This window comes from Lutra lutra, chromosome X (genome assembly GCF_902655055.1).
Source record: "Lutra lutra chromosome X, mLutLut1.2, whole genome shotgun sequence".
NCBI classification, from domain to species: Eukaryota; Metazoa; Chordata; class Mammalia; order Carnivora; family Mustelidae; genus Lutra; species Lutra lutra.
In genome coordinates, this window is record NC_062296.1 from 71,421,349 (window position 1) to 71,447,333 (window position 25,985).

Sequence of the window (25,985 nt, forward strand, 5' to 3'; positions counted from 1 at the left end):
GAATCATTTAGAGAGAGAGAGTGAATTTAAGTACTCTGTAAGAATAAACCAGATAATTTTTAAAGTCTACATGCAGATATAATTTAAATCGCTAACAATTTTCTTCTGCAATTGGGACATTAAGCAGTTCTAATTGCATAGGATTGCTTCAAAGAAGAGTCTTTAGGTATTCTATTTAGCAGGCAGAATTTTTTCAGGATGTATTTTCAGACCTAAGAAAGATACCCATTTTGCATACTATCAATGCAGAATCCTCTTTAATTCTTTATCTATGTCTTCGGTCTTTTACATTTGCCATGGAGACATTTCAAACGGTGGTGTGGTAACTGTCTCAGACTCCTCGTAAGTATCTTTACTTTTCAGTGTTGGTTGCAAGAGTGAGTGAAGTAATCTAAAAACAAATGAAAGGCGTAGTGCTTTCTTCTGTAATCATAAGCAGAAGCAGAAATGGTGTCCTTTATAACTCCTAGTATACGTAGGAGACTCGAAATTAGATGCCTTCACAAGTCATTCATGCAATTTTAAATGAAATGCAGTTAATAATTAGTTGTTTGCTGATGTGGTTATGGGCTGTCTGCTCCCCAGGTACTGGGAGATCGATGGGCAAGCATCTGTAGGTGGACCGAAGATCGCTGGGTGCTTTTGCAAGATGTCCTCCTAAAATGGCAGCGTTTTACTGAAGAACAGGTGAGTCATGCATGGAAATTGTATCAGTGAAAGACTTGGTGAAATGGTAAATGGGTAAAGGAAAACATACAATGATCCACTTTAATAATTATTTATTTTCTTTTTCGGAATTGCTTGATTTCTTTCAGTGCCTTTTTAGTGCATGGCTTTCAGAAAAAGAAGATGCGGTAAACAAGGTTCACACAACTGGTTTTAAGGATCAAAGTGAAGTGTTATCAAGTCTTCAGAAACTGGCTGTATGTATTTTTTTTTACTTTCAAACTTTTTTTTTGAAAACCCAGTAGTTTACATTAACCCCATTATTTGGTCTTTTTATTCTTCCTGATCTTAAACCAAATGTTCATTGTTTGTGCTTAAGTCATAGTCTATTCAGTTGTATCATATTGTAAATTTTCATAATTAAAATAGGGACAGCTATATTATCTTAGACAGCTTGGGTTGCTATAACCAAATAACAGTGGTGTGGTGACTTATACAACAGACATTAGGTTTTGGTGAGGACCCCTTTCCTGATTTGCAGACTGTAACTTTTTACTTTGTGCTCCTATGGTAGAAAGAGAGGAGACTTTGGTGTCTTTTTCCCATTTAAAAAAATTTTAATTTGAAAAATTGAGATGTAATTGATGTAATTGATGTATCACATTATATTAGTTTCAGGAATACAGCGTAATGATTCAGTGTTTGTATATATTACAAAATGATTGCCACAATTAGTTACCATTCAGCACCTCACATAGTTACAATGCTTTTCTCCTGTGATGAGAACTTTAAGGATCTATTCTCTTAACAACTTTCAAATACCCAGTATGTTATTATTAACTGCAATCACTATGCTGTACATTACATTATCGGTACTTAATTATTTTATCAGTGAAAGTCTTATACATTTTGACCTATGCTCATGCATTTCCTTCTCTTATAAGGGCATGAACCCCAACATGGGGGATCCACCATCATGAGCTCATCTAAACCTAATAACCTCCTAAAGGCCCACATCCTGATACCATCACATTTTTTTGTGTGTATTTGGAGGTAGGGTTCAACATGTGAATTTTGTGGAGGCACAGGCATCCAGTCTATAACATTACATCCATGGATGCTCCCCCACCCCTGCCAGTTCATGTCTTTCTCACATGAAAAATACATTCATTCTATCCCATGAGCCCTGGAATTCTTAAATAGGAGAAATAGGAAAGAAGGAGGGGCTGACAGGTCCCATGAAGGTCGAAAGCACAGCAAGGAAAATTCCATTAGATCTTAAGCCTCAAGAATAATCCTCTTTGAACTGATGCACTGCCCTCCAGGACCACTGGAGGAGCAGCGTAACCTCCAGAGCTGCACTAGGGGGCCCCACCTCTTCATTTCCACAGGGCACCACCCATGTGGACTTCTGCAGCAGCCCTGCCCACGGAACTCTCTCCAGTGGACCTGCTCCTGAGGTACTACTGGGTAGAGGCATCCTGCCCCATGAACTGGAGAAGTAGCCCTACCCTTTGAAACCCAGGAGGAGCTAGCCCTCCCGTCTGGGCCTGTGGTGGGAGTGGTAGCTCTTAGGATCTCTGAACCACCTACATCATTATTCCCTTTTCTTGAGCAATAGCACATGTTGGACAGCCTTCCTTCATTCTGTCCAGTTTTCTCTGTTTCCTTGAGTCCCAGTTGGCAGTGTTGCTGTTGGTATAATTCCATCTCTCTTCCTGCCTTCTGTTGAGATGGCTGGCTAGGTCTCTGGTTCCCACCCACACTAATCTTATCAAATGGTCAGTCAGCCATATACTTAGTGTTCTCTTCTGAACATATTTTCTCGTGTTTTGCAATATGTATAGGTTGAGAATTTTCCAGATCTTTAAATTCTAGCACTGTTATGCCAAATGATTATTCTTCAATTCATTTCTCTCTTCTTGCGTTTTACCCCAAGCAAAAGATATCCTGCCACTCCGTCAATACTTTGCTTAGCTATCTCCTCAGCTAAATATCCAGTTTCATCACCCACAAGTTTTGCCTTCCACAAAATGTTGGACATCTGCCTTCCAACAAATATTGGACATCAACACAATTCAGCCACATTCTTTCCCACTTTATAACCAGGATCATCCTTTCCTTCATTTCCAATGATATTTTCCTCATTTGCCTTTGCGAGTTCATTGAATGACCTTTATCATCCATACTTACAGCAAAATTTATGGCCACCTTAATTTATGTATTCTCTAAAAACTTGGACATTTTCCGGATCTCCTCTTTTCTGCCAGAGCCCTCACCAGAATTGCCTTTAGGAGTCCTTTCATGGTGATCTCAGCTTTATCTACTGTGCCTCTCAGAACTCTCTCAGTCTCTATCCATTACTTAGTTCCAAAGCTGTATATACATTTTTAGGCATTTGTTACAGCAGCACCCCACTTCTTGGTACCAATTCCTGTGTTAGTCATCTCAGACTTCTGTAACACCACTTCTGTGGTATTCCACAGACTGGATGGCTTAAACAACAGACATTTATTTCTCACACTTCTGGAAGCTTGGAAACATGACATCAGGGTGCCAACAGGTTTGTTTCTTAGTGAGGGTCCTTTTCCTGGCTTCTAGACAACACTTTCTAGCTGTATCCTCACACAGCAGAGGTGGAGGAAGATCAGGTGTCTCTTCCTCTTCTTCTAAGGGCACTGATCTGATATGCTGCTCTTCTCATCTAAACTTAATCACCTCCCCAAAGCCCCATCTCCTAATATTACCACAGTGGGCACTTAAGACCTCATTCCATGAATTTTGGAAGAATATGAACATTAATTCTGTAAGATAAAGACATATTTGCAACTGTGGTTTTTCAAAAACAAAAAATTGTACTTTTGAAAAAATACAGTATACCTGGAAGATTTCAGTTAAAATGAAAAGTAACACTAGGAACGTCCTAGAAGGCTTTAACAGTATATAGTTCTAAAGTAATAGTCTAAATTAAATTCATTGAGAAATATAAGAGATGATTATCCTCACATAAGGGGCTTATGCCTTCATTTGGAAAACTAGAAAAAACACTAAAGCAACCCAAATGCCATTAATTATAAGTATTTGTGTATTTTGAGAAATGAGGGAACTTTGGCAATAAAAAGACATCAGGGAGGGCTTCAATAAGACATTTCAGTTTGAGTTGAAACTTATAGGGTTAATAAAGATTTCTAAAGCTTCTCTTTCACTGTGAACTTTATTATTTTGCTGTAAAGGAAAGGGTAGTATAATATTAAGAACTAAGTTTTTCTTTTCTTCTTTTTTTTTTTTAAGATTATATTTCCTTACTTGACAGAGAGAGAGAGGGAGGGAGAATGAATGAAGAGGGGAAGGGGCAGAGGAAGAAGAAGAGAGAGACTCTTAGAATTCCCGCTGAGTGCAGAGCCCTATGTGGGACTCTATCCCAAGACCCTTAGATTTTGACTTGAGCCGAAACCAAGAGTTGGACGCTCAACTGATTGAGCCACCCACATGCTCCAAGAGCTTAGTTTTTCAAATAAAATATTCCATAGTCAGAATTTCTTCTTATTTTTCTTGATAGATCAATTCTATTAAATGCTAACTTGATGTTAACTCTAATATAAAACAAAGGTCTGTTATAAATGTTTTATAATTTTACCTAAATGAACCTTTTCATATCTGTATTGATATTGTATAATATAATTAAATCATTTAATTATTTTATTAAATTAAATTATTTAATTCTTGATATTGTTTTACCAAATACTTATTTGTATCATACTTTTTTTTTGCTCCATAGTTACTAATCTTATGTTTTTAATTTGAAATAGATTCACTAATGTATTACTTGTTATTACAAGCTAGCTTGTTATGGAAAAGAATGCATTCCTCCAAAAAAAAACCACCATGCTTTCTGGAGTGATTTGACCACTAAAGACAGATTTCAGAAAGGTCATCTCTATTTGTACCAAAAGAATGAAAAAATGTCAGTGATATATTTGTAATTTTTTCCCACAGTTGATGGGGAGACACTGAGAATTTGATAACAATCATATTTGGATTTTTGTAATATTCTTCGGTATAAAGGAAGCCAATTAGTAGAACTGAGCTAAGTAGCATTGGGTAGGAAGAGGAGGAACAAGACAGGTTATTTCAGAAGAAGATACTGAGGCCCAGGAAAAAACAAGTGGCATGCATAAGATATCATAGAACATGAGTAGCAGAGTGAAACTGAGCACAAAGACATCCAAACTCAGGTCCAACCATGTTAAGCTATTTCAGAACTCCTCATATCATGTGATTCCTTGACAAAAAAATAATTGCAATTGAGAAGTACCATTCAGAATGAAGATGTGCTACGATATTGACATTTTAGTGAATAAAAGACTTTACTAGCCTCAGGAACATGAAAATACTCTTTTAGCAAAGTCTCAATTATTTTCCAATATGATTAAAATTCAAATTATGTCACCTTGCTTGTGAACAAAGTGAAAATATGTTTTGTATAAGTCTTACCATTTGATAGTTTAAGCCAATTAACAAAACCTGACAGCTGGTCTAGAATTTGAGGTAAAATTCCCCTGCTGACTCAGGCAGTGAATAAGAATTTAATGTTCATTAAAATATGTCACAATCTGAGACCCAAAACAGGTGCCATCTGTCACCATTTCCTACTACATACCTAGGTATAGATACAGTGTGTTCAAACTCTCTTTTATTTATAATCAGTGTAATTTGTTTTGGAATATTATCATTAATAGCTCGTGGGATCTCCTACTTTTCATTTGAGGTGGGAACTGAGGAGTCAAGTATTTCATTTCCTCTGGATCTGTGCTTTTATCCAAACCATGTAGATCTATATTTTTTTTAATTTGTGTGGTCAAAACTGACTTTTTATTTGTTATAAATGATAAAAAGGAAAGGAAAGAAGAAATGGTGACCCTTACGAGGTGAATTCCAAGGTTGGTAGAATCATGTAGGCTATGATGGGAAGGCCCAAAGTTGAAAGGAAATGTGCAGCTGCTGTGCAGACTGGTGGTGTTTTGCAGGCAAGGACAGCTCTGGGAAGCCTGGTGATCCATGAGCTGATGATGTGCAGGGGATACATGGGTACTATGGGGTTGAGGATGGTCTCAAGTAGCTGTGGGACAAATGGCAGGGTTGAAGTACTTATGGTAGCTCAGCAAGTTCCTATTGATAGTGCCATTGTTCCAGGACTTGATACCTTTGCCTCACCTCCTGTCACCACCCTTGAATAATTCATCCAAGTAGAATGAGTGGTTCTCAAAGTGTGATCCCCATACTGGGATCTTGGTAAATCCTGGGACGCCTAAATCTAACAACACCTGGGAACTTGGTAGAAATGCAAATTCTTAGGTCTCATTCCAGACCTACTGACTCATACAGCCTGGAAGTAGGGCCCAGAAATCTATTTTAACAAGGCTGCCACGTGACTCTGATGTTCCCTCAAAGAATTCCTGGGCCTTTTGTAAGGATGTGTTTGTTTTGTGCTTTAAATTGTCTTATAATGTTGACCAGGTAGAACTCATCTGTTCTGTCTTCTTGAGCAGCTTCTCTCCCTCTTGTCTCTCCTTACTACTAGCCTGGTCTTGTTTATTGACTATCTTCCTGCCTATTTTGGAGGTATGTCCAAGTGCTTGGCTTCTTTGAAAAATAAAAATACATTTCTTCTTTAAAATCCTGACTGTCTTCTGCTGTGTGTTAAGTTTTCTAGAACTTCCTGAGTTTTCCAGAGCTCTATGGTTCTCTGGTGCTCCAAGACCTGTGATCAGTCTTTGATATGCAGAAAGACATCTATTTTATACCCTGATAACAAATAACAGTTAAATCATAGTCATTTAATATGGATACATAAAATCCAAGTGTAATAGTGTTGGTAGTCAAGGTAGATGGGAGAAGGTAATTCATTACTATGATTTGATGCTGTCATGGGTTTCCTGTACTCTCCTTCTGTTAGTTGTGGTAGGAGAATCCTTCAGGTAGTGCGGATCATGAAAAGAGAGAGAGTGAGCCAGCAAGAGAAAACATTCCCCTAACAAGAAGAAACAAACTGAATCACTTACCTGCCACTACCATTTTGGAAAAGGCAGATCTATAATTTACTAGCTGGAAGCACTGTTTGGTACACTGTTCTTGTCATATAGGTTTAGGTAAAAAATATACTGATTCACCAATTCTACAATGTCATTACAATAATGCTCTTGCTTTACCTTGAGTCCATTTTCCCTAATGTTATTCTTTAAGGGTGATTTGACTCTACTCCCCTTTTTTTTTCTGTTGCTCACCAAGTGCTTCTGCATTTGGCTTAATTTTAACACAGATGTCTTAGTTTCATTTGCCACTAAATCTCTTTGGGTATCCAATTAGTTTTATAGATCATCTAAGAAAAACTGTTTAGGTAACATGAAATTATCCATAATTTCAAACACAGATTCTTTCCTCTTCTTCAAACATAACTCTCAGATCCTTGTTTTAAAATGTTTCCAACGCATTACACATTTAGCTTAAACAATGGTGCACCCCTGAGCCTTATACATATAGCTATTTAAAGTAGCTCCTTAAGCCCTGAGAAAGTAAGCCAAAGAGGATTGTGAGTGTGTGTGTGTGTGTGTGTGTGTGTATGCATGCATACATACATATATATATATATATATACACATACACACACACACACACACACATATATATAATTTTAAATGTATTTAAAATGTCTTTAATTCTATAATAACTTTTTCAAAAAAAAAACAAAACAAAACAGAAATGACTTGCAATAAAACAAACACATGCCAAAAGTTAAAAGAATAAAAGAAAAATGAGACACCCATGAAGGAATTGGAGGAATCTACAAATTTAAATTCAGGTCCCAGCTCTAGCCAGGGACCTCAACTATTGTTTTACTACTAGTCCAAGTGTGCATTTAAATTTAATGGAGAGCGAGCATGTGAATTAAAGAAACAAAATCAACATACAAAACCAATGTATTAATAAGTTCCCACATTGAAGTTTATTTTGGTATGAATTCTACTTTTAAATCTTGACTCATATTCTGATTTATTGCAAAAGTGAGAAGAAAATAGTGAAAAAAAAAAACCACCCTGTAGTTGTTCAGGAAAAATAGGAAAGAACTTCACAACTAGCTTTTGTATCTTATAAACAGCATGCACTGGGGCACCTGGGTAGCTCAGTCAGTTAAGCATATGCCTTCAGCTCAGGTCATAGCCCCAGGGTCCTGGAATTGAGCCCCACCGGGACTTCCTGTTCTGCAGGAAGCCTGCTTTTCCCTCACTCCCCCTGCTTGTGTTCTAGCTCTCGCTCTCTCTCCATCAAAAAAATAAATAAAATCTTTAAAAAAATAAATTAAAAAAAAATAAATAGAGGGGCGCCTGGGTGGCTCAGTGGGTTAAGCCGCTGCCTTCGGCTCAGGTCATGATCTCAGGGTCCTGGGATCGAGCCCCGCATCGGGCTCTCTGCTCAGCAGGGAGCCTGCTTCCTCCTCTCTCTCTGCCTGCCTCTCTGCCTGCTTGTGATCTCTCTCTGTCAAATAAATAAATAAAATCTTAAAAAAAAAATAAATAGAAAGAAAGGAAAACAGCATGCACTGAGAATCCAGTGTAAAGTACACAAGGTAAAGCAGATTCCGAATAAAGAATGAGCTAATTGAAGGAGACACCAGGGCCTTCTGCAGCTCGGAGCTGTCAGTGCAGTTGGCATGCCAACATGAGCTACATAGAGTATCCTTTGTGGGGAGGGTATTGATTTCTTTGCACGTGTGACACTTCGGTTCATGAGCAATCGGTGCATCTGTTTCATGATAATTTTTCTGCCATGTGTAATATTAGTTGTTCCTAAATTTGCATTTGTTTTGGAAAGACAGGTCTCACTGTTCAGTTTATGTTTATTGTACTTCCTACTGCCAGAAATAGGGGATTGTAAAAGGGTTGTAAAATAATTTTCTCCTTTCTTTCTTCTTATTCTGTGTTTACAAGTTAAGTCAGGGACTAGTATTTGGGCGCTGAAAGTGCAGGGTGACCTTAATGGATAAGATGAAATAATAAGTTGTCCTTATCTCCTGATTTCATACAAGCCACTTTGTTTATTCAATCCGTAGCGACCAGAGGGTATGTGTAACCCCTCATAACTCACAGGAACTTTGGAAAAATGAATGTTGTAAAAATTACTCCATAAAACACATATGTATTTAGAAAACATGCAAAGTGATGCCAAAGGATTTGTGTCACATTCAATTACTTAGTTCTATTACTTAATGGGCTTTAAAACGAGCTTTAGAAGATAATTACTCAGATAGCCAAATGTTAATTGAATAACAGATGCTAAAAAAATTGAAAAGTCAGTAAACTGCCCTTTGAGCAACACTACTTTTTTACTTGGAAGTTCCTTAAATATTTTTAAATAGCTCTTAAGTTTCACTACTAGGTGTTTATGCTACATCTGACTTTCTGTTTTGTTTTTCTTCAAGCTTCTTGGGAAGAATATTTGGATTACAATTTTCTACTTATATTCTTATGGGCTCTTGATCCTTTGCAGGCATGATTACAGTCTTATCTATACAAATGAGGAAATACATACAGAAGCGACTTAACTATAATGTTTTAGAAAATGTAACCCAGGTTTATTATGTATTCTTTCCTATTTTAACAGGTCTTAAAAACAGATCTGGAAAAGAAGAAGCAAACCATGGACAAACTCTGCTCACTAAACCAAGATCTTCTTTCAGCACTGAAAAACACATTGGTAGCCCAAAAGATGGAAGTGTGGCTAGATAACTTTGCCCAGCGCTGGGATAATTTAGTCCAAAAGCTTGAAAAAAGTTCAGCACAGGTTAGTGATACTAATTACCCTGTAATAAATAGTCCCTGAGATTTTTTAAATTTTCATTAAGAGCACTGTTATAATACTACAAAAGATATTACTGGACTGGTCCTTGCCAAGTATTCAGTTGAATAAAAACATGGGTCTCTTGGTTGTCTTGGTATTGGAGAATGTGGGGGAGGTGAAGGAGTGAGTACTAAATGACTGGACTAGTTGCTGTCTAAGAGTGCATTCCCTTCCTGTTCAGTGGAAATGAGGATGGGAGTGACTTAGAGTGATTGGACCAAGCGCTAGGGGACTATGTTTCACAACCTAACCCCAAATCCTAGATTTCTAGGAACTGGAGGGTTATTCATTGATCCTTACATTTTACATATGAGAAAAATGAAACTTAAGATAGAAAAATGAATTGCCCAAGTGATGTTAGTAATAGGAACATGGTTAGGGATTAGGTCCTTTCATTTCACGGAAGACCTTGTTCTGTTATTTCAAGTAAGGATCTAATCACTGGGTGTTCTTTCTGCCACAGACAGCTGATTTATAACACAAACACATAGACCGTGGATTAGGAAAGCATCTGTGTTTCATTTGTAGTGTCATAATGTGGTTTTATGTTAAGCATTTTATAAGTTTTGGTAATTTAAAGAAAATGGTGTGATTTTATTTTTTATTTTTTAAAAAAGATTTTATTTATTTATTAGACAGAGATCAGAAGTAGGCAGAGAGGCAGGCAGAGAGAGAGGGGGAAGCAGGCTACCTGCAGAGCAGAGAGCCCGATGCGGGGCTCGATCCCAGGACCCTGAGATCATGACCTGAGCCGAAGGCAGAGGCTTAACCCACTGAGCCACCCAGGTGCCCCGGAAATGGTGTGATTTTAAAGTAGAAGCTTTTATTATCTGATATTATTAGATGGTGAAATCATGGGTCATCATTCAAAATATTAACATTGTACATAATAGTATTTAACATATTAAGCCACATTATTTTCCATTATAGAAACTAACCTTTACTAATCGGTCACAATCCATGGCTCAATGCACCATGCATACATCTCTATTAAAGCAAGGACCACATTCAGTAGCTTAGGCAGTTATTGCCTTTGTTGTCAGACAGTGCAGGGAATTTGTCTTCTCGACACTTGACATCTGATAAGTAGCACTTAGGAAATGATTGTTGAAAGATGCAATGAAGTTTAAAGGATCTCTTCCAAAAATATAATTTAAGAAAATAGGATCAGGCAACATATATGATTTTCAATTACAATCCAACCTCCCTTTTAATATTAAATTCATACTTAAAATTTTAAAATTTGAAGGAATATAAATTGTAATCATTTCCTATGCAGTCATTGGACATTAATAAAAGTTGTTTGTTTTCCATTGAATATATTTTTTATCAATTACTTGATCTTATAGTGATTTTAAAACCACATCATGATTTGTCTTATTGTATATGATCAGGCCATTGTTACTTTACCTTAGCACTGGCATTTATATAATAAATTGTGAAACATTAGATACTTTGGTATCTAATCTGGTACCTAAAAGTATCTAATACTTTTCAAACCATCAATGATTACATTCCAATATGTACCCAGTGGTTCCGTAGATTATTGCTGCTATAAAATGGTCACTTACATTGTTCAGAAGGATTGGCATTGCCTTACAAAGAAAGTTATTTAGAAATGCATCCCTTTAAAAGGGTATATTTATGGAGATATAACTGTTAACAGTAGGTCATGCTTTTGTTCACTTGCATTATCATATACAGTGCTTTTCAAATGTGTGTCTGTGTAATAATCACCTGGGAAACTGATTAAAATGCTTGGTCCTAGAGAATCTCATTCAGTAAACCAGTAATCTGCATGCAACCTTTGATACTGTCTGCAGAACATATTTTTTTAAAATGTTGAATTAACAAGACAGTGGCATATGTGTCCATCCCCACATTGTGGGTTTTTTCACAGTGCTGCCTGAAATGGGGAAATTAGAGACCTTCCTATCAATGCTATATTTAAATATACTCACTTTCTTGGAATGAGCCTACTTTCTAAGGAGCATTGTGCATATCATCGAAACGTTCCTGGTATGTTATTCTAGTTGGTTAAAAAAACAAATTCAGAAACCTTATTTTTTTTTTAAGATTTTATTTATTTATTTGGCAGAGAAAGATCATAAATAAGTAGGCAGACAGGCAGGCAAAGAGAGAGAGGAGGAAGCAGGCTCTCTGCTGAGCAGAGAGCCCAATGTGGGCTCGATCCTAGGACCCTGCGATCATGACCTGAGCCGAAGGCAGAAGCTTAACCCACTGGGCCAGCCAGGTGCCCCAAAACCTTATTTTTTTAATGGTCTAAAATTATAAGACCCGGGGCACTTACTCACCTTTCTATTTTTGAACTTTTCAAAACCTGTAATAAACCACCACTATCTCTGGTTCATATAGTTCTTCATAAAATGATGTCCAACATACAGTAAAACATGTATCCACTGTATTTGCCCATTGGGATGTGACGAGGATAAAATAAAGTCATAGACGTGAAGGCACTTTGGGGGGAAAAAAAAAACTCTGGTGCTCTTGATATACAGGGCATACCGTTTAGTGAGTCTGGAGGGCTTGTTGTAGTTCAGTATCATTTTTTAAATCTTTATTTTCAAACATTTATGCACTACTATACTAGATTAGAAGGAGGTAGGTATAGACTTGTATTAGGCAAGTTGTTTTTTAGAACCCCAAGCTTCAGCTTTTCTATAGTTCATATTTCAGGTTTTGCTCATTGTTCCTTTTTCCCACCAAAAGTAACTATCATAGACCCAATGCAAATCATTACTGGGCTGCGTTGGGACTCTTAGAAAGATAAAAATGAAGCTACCCGAGGACAGAGTAATGAAAAGGAGATAGAGTGAACCATGAAATAGTATCTTATAACTGAAAAAGCCCTCGATTTTATTTCTTAAATGTAAAATTGAACTCGACCAAAATTACATGGGAAGGAGTCCAAGAATGTTGAGGGCAAGGTTGTGACTTTGAAGAACAAAGCTCTCTTATGTGCACACTCCCTGGTATGTCTGCGGGGGCGGGGACAGGGCTTGTGAGAATCTGTCCCATTAATGATATGTTATTGTGATCTCCTAAAAATCCTTTTAAATATGATTGGTTTTAAAAATGAGCAAAATCTGATAATAGTTAAAATCCAGGAGGATATAGGAATTGTGACTGAGATGACAAGGCATCCAATTGTGCTCATATAAAGAACATTGTGTGCCCAAATTTTTGACTGCTGGTCAGGTCAAAGCTTTGAGGGATTTTGACCTTTTGAAAGAGTAGCATGGCAAGAGATCAAAATATGGAAAAAAATCAGCTGTGAGGCCCTTTTCTTGCATTTCAAAATCAGAGTTGACTTGAATAATACCTGGACACAAGCTGAGGATGTTTAAGTTAATGAGAAGGCAGTGTAAGAAAATAGAAATACTTTCTGTTTCCAGAAGTTAGGAAGAATAACCCTTGCTATTATGGATGCTTAAGATGAGAAAAGAGAACAAAGCTAATATTCTCTGGATTGACTTACTTAAAAACTCAAATGACCCTCTGTGTCCTCTAATTTTTTTTTATAAATACGCTTATTGAAATTTACAGTTATTTTTTTTCTAAATGCTTGTGACCCCAATGAACATATTTTTATCTTGTTATAATTAGGAAATATAGTCAGAAATTTATTATAGATAATACTTTAAACTTACACATTATTTTAGTGATTTGAACCAAACTTTTCCCCTATTTTTAAATATTTTTTATTATGTGATGTTAGGTTCTTTTTCCCCATTTAAGTGAAATCATATATACTGTGGAAAGGACATAAAATTCATGTGCTTTATAATTCATTGTGGTATTTTATGTTAAACTTGGCCTTAGGTGGTTTAAATGTAAAAATATATCTATCTAGATGAGTCCAAACGTTCTGTAGTTTTGTCATTGTTTAGTAGAGTAAATTATTTTCTTTGCCAGGAGTAAGGGACATTTTATGGCGCATGTAAGTTTATACATCTTATTCCCATTTCCTGAATATTTTATTATGTTTCTCTTGACGATTTTTGCAATGTTCTGAACTATAAGCCCAGATAGCTTAAAGCTAAAATTAATGTGCCCAGAATCCTCCTCTCTTTGAACATGAAAGTCCATGTCTATATCATATATTTCTCTAGCTATAGTCACAGATTCTGAAGGAAAGTGATCATTACATATGTATTTATCTATTCTATATCATTGATGTCCTACTGAGAGTTTTTCAACTCTTGCCAGACATGGTTATAATGTAAAACATGGTTGAAGATAATAAGCCAGTATGTTTAGTAATGCAGAAATGCAAACACAAAGATGCAGAGGTAGTAAGATGAACATTTCTTTATTTGCCTTTCAAGCAGTTTCAGACTCCCTACTGAGCGTGGAGTCGGATGTGGAGCTTGATCCCAGGACCCTGAGATCATGACCTGAGCTGAAACCCAAGAGTCAGATGCTTAACTGAGCCACCCAGACATCCCTGCCAATGATTTTAATTAAAAATACTCAGAGGCCTTTCCATTGACAACCCTTTTCATTGGTTCCTGAAAGTTCTCCAAGCCTAATCAGCCCGATGCTAATTTTAAAAAATGGTTTTACAAAACATAGAATTAAAATAAAATCCCTTGACTCATTTTAAGTTTCTGTCTTATTCAAGGACTGTCTAAATTCATGGACTAACCATCTTGAATTTTAGAGCACCTTTTAGTTAATAGCTTTAGTTAAATGTTTTATTAAAAAACTTCCAAGTTATAGCTCAAACAATTTTTGATATTACCTGTATCCTTTTCCTACCTTCAACTAAAGTAGATGTTTGAGAATAGGTCTTGCATATCAGCCTAATAGTTTTTATGTTATAAATTCATTATCTACAACAACATAAAATGTTGTAGGCATTGAAAATTTAAGAGACAAGAACTATTGGACACTCTCATTCCTTTTTTATAAAATGGAAGGTCTTGCCTGGGAAGATGTCCATATTGTACCTCCACTTCTAAATGCCTGTCATATGTTTCTCTTTGCCTGAAATTTTATATAAAACTCTGGAGTGATCCGTGAAGAGATTCCAACTCTTTCTGTTATACCAACCTCAGAGTCAGCTGGAAGATGATGATGAAAATAAAATTCTCTTCCTGTAAAAATAAGACTGACTTCTGAAATGTGTACATTTAATTCATCATGAATACCCTGTATTTAAAATACGCTGAAGATAAAATACTCAGCATCTATGTGATGCATCTATTCTCTACTGAAAATAAACAAGATAACACATAAAGAAAAATATACATTTTCCCCTCAAAGTACACTTGATCACCTGCCTCCCTAGTTAAAGAATGTGTTTCATTACTTCATGTCAGATGGTGTATAGAGGAAGGTCAAGTGCATCAGAATAAATAAATGTCATTGGTTCCTCAATTTTTACAGAGGCAGTTCACACAGTCACTCAAAATCTGTGTTTAATATGAATCCTGAAGCTAACATGAATCTCTTCTTTTCTGGCAATTGATATGAAAGATAATATGAAGTGAGGGACAAAATACCTGAAACTGGACAGATAGCTTTATCGAATAAACCTTTTTAATTGTTATATAATATTTTATTTCAAATGGGAGAATTACGTCTATTTTGATGTCTTTTGAATATGGACTTTAAATGTGTTCATGATTCCAATATTGTTATCTTTTCAAGAAAGTTATATTGCCTTATGATTGGTATCAAAACCAGATAGTAATTAATAATGACATTTAGTTATCAAGCCACTCCCATGAAATTTAACGCTTATGTATGCTCCACTTAGCTATGATAATTCCTCTGCCCTTGGTCCTGGGATAGAGTATTTTATAGCCTTTTGATTAATCACCCACCTTCGTTTGTGAGTGCTTGATCTTTTGCCCCAGGTTTCTCATAAAGTTCAGGGTATAAATTATTTCGGTTGCTTAGAGTTGTAAATCCATACACCATCAGATATTTGAGCCTTGTGCTACTGTGTCTGTGGAGATGGTTTTAAGCCTGGATACCAGTTATCAGCTAAAGCTGTTGCTATGATTATGCAGTATATTTTAAAATGTAGAGCCACAATTCTTCCATACCCATTAAAAGTCAATTGATCACTCTAAAGTTATGTATAAAAAATGACACAGCATAAACCTCTGATCCACAATTGTCAACCTGAATAGATTGTTCTAAAAATTCAGGTGTGTACCATTTGCATTGATATAAATAGAACTGGAAGGGATTATTGTAGGTGAAGTAAGTCAGGCAGAGAAAGACAATTATCATATGGTTTCACTTATATGTGGAACATAAGCAATAGCACAGAGGACCATATGGGAAGGGAGGAAAATCAGAAGGAGGAGAAATCAGAGAGGGAGATGAACCATGGGAGACCATGGAACCTGGGAAAAAAATCTGAGGGTTTCAAAGGGGAGGGCGTGGGGGGAGGAGGTAACAGGGTGATAAGTATTGAAGAGGGCCCGTGGTGTTATGCTTAACTGATGAATCCTTGAACACTACATCAAAAACTGATTATGTACTATACAGTGGCTAACTAAACGTTTGATTGATTTTTCCCAATTTTAATTAGAATTTATCAGGAGCTGGGGCACCTGGGTGGCTCAGTGGGTTAAGCCTCTGCCTTCGGCTCAGGTCATGATCTCAGGGTCCTGGGATCAAGCCCCGCATTGGGCTCTCTGCTCTGCGGGGAGCCTGCTTCCCCCTCTCTCTCTGCCTGCCTCTCTGCCTACTTCTGATCTCTGTCGAATAAATAATAAATCTAAAAAAAAAAAAACAAATTTATCAGGAGCTGAAGGGCATTAAAAGGTAGTCATATGCCATGTTGTGCATTTTTAGTCTTCTTCTGACTTCGTATATGCATGTTTGTGTATATAAATTCACCCTCCATATAATACTCCATAATACTCCCCTTAAAGGAAATTCACCATTCAGAAATCTGAACAGGTATAGCAACGAAGGAACACCTACTAAGAGTGGAATACAGGAACATTGACACTTGGCTGTACATTTTTGCTCTGCCACTTACAAGTTGGATCTGCCCTAAAATTTTACTTCTCATCTATAAAATGGGAATAGTTATAGTATTTACTCTTTGGTCCATGAGGAAATAGCAGCTACCACTTAATAAGCCTGGATTGCATGTACTATTCTAAGCATTTTAAGTAAGATAATGAATGCAAAACACTTAGCATAAATGCCGGGGACATGCAAAGAGCTTTGTAATTGGTCGGTATTCTTACACACATTATTATTCTTATAATAATGAAAATGATAAGATAAAGTAGGTAACTGATTCTTCATAGCTCGAATCTCTTTTAGTAAATTTCTTTAAAGGTTCAAATAGTAGAATATCTCACACTGCAATAAGTAGAAATCTGTAACCCCAAAAACTTATAAAGGCAAGGATATTTAAATAATTAATTGGAAAAATAAAAGATGCAGTTAAGAATATAGCCAAAATAAAAGAAAAAGAACCAGCACCCACAAAGTTAATTCAAAATGTAAGAGCTTGGGGTAAAGACAGCTAGTCAAACCTGTTAAACCAGAGACAGTGGTTGATATGTTTTCTTTCATTGTATGCCCTTTTATAATCTTTAAACGGGCTTGAATGTACATGTATTTACTTTTTGAAATGTGCATTTTTCGACAAATGGAAGAGAAGATGACAAGAAAGAATTTTATTGAGAGTAGTTTGATTTCTCCGTAACTACCAAAATTATATAACCTTATTATGTAATAAGATGTATACCCTAGAACTATCAAGAGAGTGGGCAAATGCTCTTCCAGTTTTTCCCACAGTGAAAAAATTTAACTTTTGGAAGCTAATATAGGTGACCTTATGAGTAAGAAGGTTCAGTAGAGAAAAAAATTTAAATTTTCTACGAAGGGGTCCCTGGGTGGCTCAGTCATTAGGCGTCTGCCTTTGGCCCAGGTCATGATTCCCAGGTCCTGAATTAAGCCCTGCATCAGGCTCTCTGTGGGGCAAGAAGCTTCTTCTCCCTCTCCCATTCCCCCTTCTTGTTGTGTTCCCTCTCTTGCTGTCTCCCTCTCTGTCAAATAAATAAAAATCTTTAAAAAATAATAAATTTTATACGAACATTTAGAAAAGATAATGATTATTACTAATATGCACTGAGAAAGCATTTTTTTTGTATTCAGACATTACATCATTTAGTTCTTGAAACTAAGTTTTGGCTACATAATTTGTGGGGCCCCATACAAAACGAAAATGCAGGGCTTGTTGTTCATATTATTAAGGATGTCAGGAGTGTGAAAACAGAGCCTGAAACCAAGCATGGGGTTCTTTGAGGGAGGGGACTTGGGTGACTACCTAAGAAGCCAGCCCTGTTTGCAACACCCTCGAGAGAGGTGCATTATGATTCCCTACAAAGAAATGAAATCAAACTCTGAGAGACAAATGAACCTACCCTAAATGCTACCGTACGTGAACTTTGGACCTGGGGTTTGAGATTTGTGGAGCCTGACTCAAAGACTCCCACTTTTAATCATGGTAAGAAGTCTAACCAAACTGTTTTCCAGTTTTACTGGGTGGTTAACTGACAGATCAGGGGAATAGTATTTAAAAACAAAATGCATTTTATTTTCATGAGGACACTTGAGAGTCATTTCCATTATACTAATAATTAAAATAGAAGTGGTTGAGGATGGGTGAAATAAGTAAAGGACGTTAAAAGTACATCTGTATTGATGAGAACTGGGAGATGTGTATAATTCTTGAATCATTTTATTATACATCTGAAACTAATATAACACTATGTTAATTACACTTGAGTTAGTAACATTGGGGAAGGCGACTGAATGAAGGTTTAGTTGGGTGGACTCAAAGTTTGTTGAGTATCTCTCAAACTATGTTATATTCGAATTTTGACCCTGCTCCATTCAACATTTTAATGGAGGCATTAGGTCATTCTTAGTAGATTTTCAGCTGTCCTAATTTCAGTTATTTTTTTTAATTTTTTTAAATTTCTTTTCAGTGTAACAGTATTCATTGTTTTTGCACCACACCCAGTGCTCCATGCAATCCGTGCCCTCTCTAATACCCACCACCTGGTTCCCCCACCCTCCCACCCCCTGCCTCTTCAGACCCTTCAGATTGTTTTTCAGAGTCCATAGTCTCTCATGGTTCACCTCCCCTTCCAATTTCCCCCAACTCCCTTCTCCTCTCTAACTCCCCTTGTCCTCCGTGTTATTTGTTATGCTCCACAAATAAGTGAAACCATATGATAATTGGCTCTCTCTGCTTGACTTATTTCACTCAGCATAATCTCTTCCAGTCCCGTCCATGTTGCTACAAAAGTTGGGTATTCATCCTTTCTGATGGAGGCATAATACTCCATAATGTTCAGTTATTTTAATATATTTCGATGACATACTTCCATAGTTCTAAAGATATATAGGTATGATAGACCTAAAATAACAATTCGGACGGAAAAATTCTGGAAGTTTTCTCTGCCTGGAAATGCAATATTTTGCAGAAAATGTTTTGTTGTAGAAAGTTGGAAAATAGAAAGAATAGAGAAATATATAGTCCATAGTAGAAATTAGCTGTGCTTTACCTGCCAAAACATAACCACTCTTTGTGTTGTTTACTCCATAGTATAATGTAAATATTTTCCAGTGACATTGAAAATGTTTGAAACATGTAAAATAACTGTCACATGCATGTACTATAATTTATTTAAGCCAAGTACCTGCTGACATTAGGTTGTTTCCAACATTTTTCCATTATACCGTATCCTGTGAATAGGGAAAAATGTTATATGCAGCCTATAGCATTAGCATTTAAACGTGAGGATACTGGCTGAGGGAAATTTGTTTTTGTAACGTTTAGAAAGAAACTGCCTTGATTACTATATGTTCAGTGCAGGCAATCATTTTTGCATGTTTATAATTTTCATGTGGCACTCACTTTTTCTCACAATTATCTGTGTGTTTGTGACCTTCACTACTATACTGTAAGTTCCCTAAAAATCAAGATTCCATTTTATTCATTTCTGTGTGTTCCATAGTGATACATATATAACGTAGGCTGGAATTTAATTAAAACATGATTCAGCTGCTGAGTAACTCATACAATTTTAGATTGTTTTAATTAAATATGATGTCCAAAGTCAGGAAACCTAGGTTTTGGAGCACCAAAATCTGATTAAATGTAACTCTAGCAAACACCTGGTATTTTAAAACTTGGAAATAAGATTTGTCAGAGTCATGATTTCAACCTTCCGGTCTTTAAGACTGTCAGATAGAAACAATACTCGGTTTACTCTGTGTTGGTTCAGGATTCAAAACAATCTTTAAATGAACCAAGTCAAAATAAGGGAGGCTTCTACTACCTGTAAAAACTTTGCCAATGGGAAGATTGGCTGCCATATTCTGGAAGGAGTTATCTGCTTCTGGGAGTAGTAAATCCTACAGTAAGTGGAAGGTTATACTAAATGACCTCCATAATCCCTTCTTGTCTGTATTTCTAATGATTCTAACACATAATTAAGTGTTTACAGCCAATAACTAAAAGCCATAGGGAAATTTAGTACATGAACATTTGGTTTTTATTCTGGTTATATGGAATAGCTATTGAAAGTATTCATTTGTTATATATAACAAATTTTATCCTGTGGTTATGGGGTCAATGAACAGTTGTTGTTGTTTTTTTCCATTCTTCCATCCCAAAGGAAATGAAGGAGTATTTTCGATTATAGTACAGTAATGACTATAGTGTAGAACAATTAGAAATTTATGTCATTATTATTTTATTAAAATGATTGCTTTTTCTCAGAAGGTTTGCTATATTTCTAAGTGCCTTTTTGTAGTATATGAGGTTGCCATTTCTCCTTACCTTACTCTTGGTGGGCCCATCTATCCAATTTCGTAAGTATCAATGAGAAAATATTTTAATACTACAGAAATTAACTTCACGGCCAAATACCCAGTAGCACACATGTTTCATAACATTTGATACAACTGTAAATAATATGTTTGCATTTTCATAATTTCTGCTTTCTGGTGCCTCCACATACAAAATTAGAAAATTTCGCCTTGAACTGTATTCTCTTCAAGCCATCTTCATGTGCAAAAAAACTTGCTTATGGTTAAAAAATACTACTCTGGTAAAATTAAATGCGCTTAGAATCCTCCTTAAAAATGACATTTTTAAAAATTAAAGGTAAACTTAGTTTCATCAAGTAATGATCATTTTGGGTTAAGGACGATTAGGTTTGATCTTCTATTTTAAGCATTTGTTTTAACAACTGTGTTACTTTCTGCCTTCATTTTGGTGTAATTTGTCAATGGACTCTATTGTTTGAGGCTCAATGATCGACTCTAAATAATGAATCTATGGAGAGCTTAAAAAAGATAAAACCGGCCTTGCAACAGGCAGAAACTCAGTAACCTGTTAATGTCCTTAAAAAAAAAAAAAAAAAAAAAACTATTTAGGCTACCAAAATAGAAGTCTCTAAGGCCTTGACATATGTAAGGGTAGCACATCTAAAATGTATTTGTCAAAAGCAATTTTTACACAAGGCATTGTGACAAAAGATTTCATTACTCCCCTGTCAAATTGCCTCTTTGGAAGTTGCAATAAGAAGATCCTGAGGCTTCTCTGATTTCCTCCCATTGAAGGAATCAGTCATGTGTGAGCCATGGAGGTTAACCCAAACCCTTTCCGTATTTCTTTGCAAGTTGAGGAGAGTCAGTCAAAGTAATCTTGACTTCAACCAGATCCCTGGCTTTGTGCATATCAAGTAGCTATAAGTGAATCTAATGTTGGCCTATTTTGGTCTCTTTGTCAATAGGTCTTCCAAATTATTTGGATTACTAAAAGTATAATAATGATCAATATCCCAGCAGGTAGCTGTTCAGTTCTAATAACAGAAGGGCTGTGGGACTGAGAGTTGATGGTTGAGGAAGGAAGGGAGGATGTCTCGCCATTATATAGCTAGTCTGGTAATGCCCATTTACTGAGGTGATAGCCTCTCATGATAGCCTCTCACGATCACCGTATTATTCCAAGGAGTGATGATCTATGCTTAAAAGGTAATTTTTAAAAGTGTGAGCACAAACTTAGTATAATTCTAACCCAGGAAGTATCTTTAATGTTAACTTTGGAGACTCAAATATTTTAACATACTCATTAGTTAAACAAGGGTGATGTGCTTTTTAGCTTTTGAATAATATTCAACTTAAATGCACTGGACTAATAGACCCTTTACGTTGACATTTTATTGTAATTTTATTTTTTTAAAGATTTTATTTATTTCTTTGACAGACAGAGATTGCAAGTAGACAAGAGAGGCAGGCAGAGAGAGAAAGGGAAGCAGGCTCCTGGCTGAGCAGAGAGCCTGACGTGGGGCTCAATCCCAGCACCCTGGGTCATGACCTGAGCCGAAGACAGAGGCTTTAACCCACTGAGCCACCCAGGTGCCCCAACATTTTATTGTAATTTTAAAGGACATTGTACTTATTTAGTTAAAAAATCATTTACTGTAAAGTTCAAATGATTTTATTTGAAAATGTATGGACTATAATTACTATATCTGATTACCAAGGATGCATTCAACACACTAATAAACATCTGTAGTCAGTCAAGGCAGTGAAATTGGTGCTGGGATACCTTAGTAAAATTTACATTAACATGGTAAACACTTTAAACAGCATGTTTAATTAACTGTCAGAGTGACACCGTAAATTTTGCTCTTTTGCCCCCACCTTTATTTTCCATATCTTGGCCAATAAATTGAAGAGACACTAAGTTTACTTCCAGTTTTGAAATTACTTTCCTTTGTGATTTAAGTGAACATAACTTAAGTCAGATAAAACAATTTGATTTGGGTTCAATATGGTGCTATTTTGATCTGAAGGTCAATTTGCCAACAAGCAGGAACAGTTTCTCATTATTTTCCTTTGCCACTCCAAGCAGGCTTTACTGAAGTCTTTCAAGCAGTGTGTGACCTCTGTTTCAATACTTCTCTCAGATTTCACAGGCTGTCACCACCGCTCAGCCATCACTAACACAGACAACTGTAATGGAAACGGTAACTATGGTGACCACGAGGGAACAAATTCTGGTAAAACATGCCCAAGAGGAACTGCCACCGCCACCTCCCCAAAAGAAGAGGCAGATTATTGTGGATTCTGAAATTAGGAAAAGGTGAGAGGCTCTTATTCATGGCTTTATCCTCAAGCAAAAAATAATTATTAATCAGGAAAACTCATTTATAGCTGTTTAGATGGCAGTGTTTTTAACTTAAACAATATTTCCAGAAGCCTCAGGTGCCTGTCATGTCAGTTCAGTTAGAAAATTGTGATATATATTTCAAAATTTGCCCAAGGAATCACCATCCCAACAAAAACGAATGCTCAGTGGAAATATTGTTTTCTGGATTAAAAGAAGAAACCACGTGTGATGAACTGCCATGAACTCATTTTATCTGAAAGTTCCTTTTTTTTTTTTTCTTACCAACAGCCTACTTGTTCAGTGCCTCCTTTTGCATTAAATGTCTTTCCCTCCCCAGTAATGGAAAGTACATTTTCATGAAGAAGAAGTACACCTATAATAGATGAGATCCATTCTGCTAGTTTACGAGAACATAATGTCTCAATCTGCACATCCTAAATCAGGAGTAATTACAGAATAGATTTCCTGTTCTTTGATATTTTTAAAGTCTTATCTTGAAGGTGTTAGAATTTTTAACTCATCTTTTTGTGGATATTTTCAACTAGGCGTTATAGATAAGTTAGGTATTATGTACCTCAGTGGCTCTGTTAAAATGATGAGAGTAAAATTTCATACATGCAAGACCAGCATGAAAGTTATAAAAAGGTACAATTTCTTTTTCATTCCAGTTATTATCATTCTAAGATTAAGAAAGAACATTAAAATCTGCCTTATGTTTCTAAGCAGCATATGTTTAGGAATGCATGGAACACTTGACATTAGAATTTATGTATACAAGGGTGTAGAAGTATGAGAAGAATGCATACTTTAAAATAGCACATCAGATGTTCTAGGCAAAGGAAAAAACCACCTAGAGAAGTTACTCAAGTATATTATTTGGGACTTTGAACACTTCTCTTTAAATCCGTGATTTATAACCTGCTCTTATAATTACACAGTCAACTGCTAGGCTTTTGTCCCTGGTTGTGTCTATGTGGCTGACTGAATCCAGCAGACTACATCTACCTTGCTGCCAGTTTTGTATGGCTCATGAGCCAAGAATTATTTTTACACATTTAAATGGTTAAAATTAATCAAAAGAAGAATATTTCCTGACATGTGATAAGGTATGAAATTCAGATGACAGTGTCCATAAAGGTTTTATGGAAACATAGCCACAGTCATTTATTTAGGTATCATCTGAGATTGCTTTCACATTGCAAAGGCAGCGTTGGGTAGTGGTCACAGAGACTGTCTAACCCAAAAGCTCTCCAAGAATTTTCCAAGGAGAGCAGTATGGAAACCTACTTGTCTTGCTCTCCTAATATATTCGAGATTGTCCTAATACAGAAATTAGCAGAGCAAGTTGATTCACATCAGTCTCTCTCTTGGCTCCTGCCAAGCATATTCTTGGCTTGTGTTTGGGGAATATATTTGGTTAAGAAAAATGTGTTTTGTTACTTTTTGTTTTCAGGAAGGTGTGGCCAGTGGTGAAATATTCTGTCTCTTAAATTCTGTTTGCATCATATGCTGTCAGCAATTTTTGTAAGTGCCTGAAATGAGATGACCAATGAAGAACATCAAGTATATATTACTTAAATAAAAACTTTAACACTTACTGTGCTCAGTGCTAGATTAAATGCTTTATCTGCACAGTGTGTTTATTCTTCCTAATTACCCTATGGGATAAGTATGGCTATTATTACTATTATACATAGCTACAGAGTGCCTGAGCCAGGATTTCAACTGAGGGAGCCTACTACACAACCTAGACCGGGTACTAAAATGTTTCTTCAGCAGATATATGACCAAGGTGATCTTATATCTTGGTTTCCCTGAATCCATCCCAGGTTATACCTTTTGTGACATCATAATTATATATAACACCAACTTTCACTCTCAAATATGTCCAGATTTGGACAGTACAATAACATGGATGCTTTATATAAGACTCCTGATTGATAAATTTCTACTGAACAAAGAACACAAATAAGTGAATAATTAGGACAGTTCAATTCAGTAAGAGATAATTGTCTACAGGATGGAATCTGGTTAAAATACTGTAATAGTTCAAGAAGCATTGTACAAACATTACTGTAAGCTTCACGGGTAGCTAGTGTCCATCTCTTGTCCCATGTGAGAACTCCTAGCATTTAACTGTCAAGACTATAGTCTTGACAATCTATTAAATGCTCATCTTTTAAAAATGATCTCCTTTTTCAGCTTCTCTGACACACTGCTTGTTCTGTCCCTACCACAGACTTGTTTTCTAATAAAAAGGTCTGAGACATTTTGCCTGATCATGGTAGTATCTCATAAATTCATGGTTTCAGCCTCTTTCAATTTCTTTATTTGAATTGCTTCCTTACATTAATTCAAATCTGGCTGTAAGTAAATGACTCCCAGATCAGACTTAGAGCTCCATATCTGACACTCTCCCTTAAATTTTATGTTTATTTCTTTGAAACTATGTTCTTCTACTTGTGCATCTAGTCGGTGCTTCAGGTTTGTTTGTTTTTTTTAATCAAATGCAAACAGCTGTTGCCTCCATTTAACCACACCTAGTTACTCATACGTTGTAGAGGTATTTTACTTACTATAATTTGTTGTCTGTACATCTAAAGGAGAGGCAAATATCAGAGAAAGCATGGATTTTGGAATCAGAAATACTCAAGTTTGAAACCTGCCTGTCTTAACCACTGGCTTGTGATCCCAGGCAAACTGCCTAATTCCTATACCTCAAATTCACTATCCTCACATTATAAAATACTAACTGTGAGGATTAAGTAGGAAGCATTTGCTACAGTGCCTGTGAGGTAAGAAGAATTCAGGAAATACTATAGCTGTTATTCTTGTTGTTTGGTTATGGTAGACATGGCAGGACTTGTGGTAGGCGTGGAGGAGGTGATAGACAGGTGTGGAGGAGGTGATAAACACTGTGGAGACAGTGGTGGTCCAGGTGGTGATGGTGGTAGAAGTGGAAGTGGTGCTGGGGGTGGGAATAGTGATCATGTGCCATTGGTGAAAAAAGATTCCATTGATAAAAATATCATCTCGAAGTTAAAGAATGTAACAAAAAATTGCCTCCTCGGCTTCCTCTTCAAAACAGAATTTACCACCTGACTTCTCTATTTCTGTCCATCTGTGATCTCTTACCTTGCCCCTTATTTATTACTGTTGCGATATATTATTGGGCATGTGACCATTTCTGCCATTTCCCTCCCAATCATTCTAACTAGCAACTCCA

General features: G+C 36.3%; 1 protein-coding gene across 1 annotated transcript in view; it reads left to right on the top strand.

Moving 5' to 3' along the window:
• The window catches only part of DMD (dystrophin), a 2,124,834-nt gene that overhangs the window by 659,620 nt on the left and 1,439,229 nt on the right, over nucleotides 1-25,985 (top strand). The window contains 4 exon segments of the mRNA XM_047715765.1: nucleotides 586-687; nucleotides 816-923; nucleotides 9,325-9,504; nucleotides 22,557-22,732. Coding sequence (XP_047571721.1) covers nucleotides 586-687; nucleotides 816-923; nucleotides 9,325-9,504; nucleotides 22,557-22,732 — 566 coding nt within the window.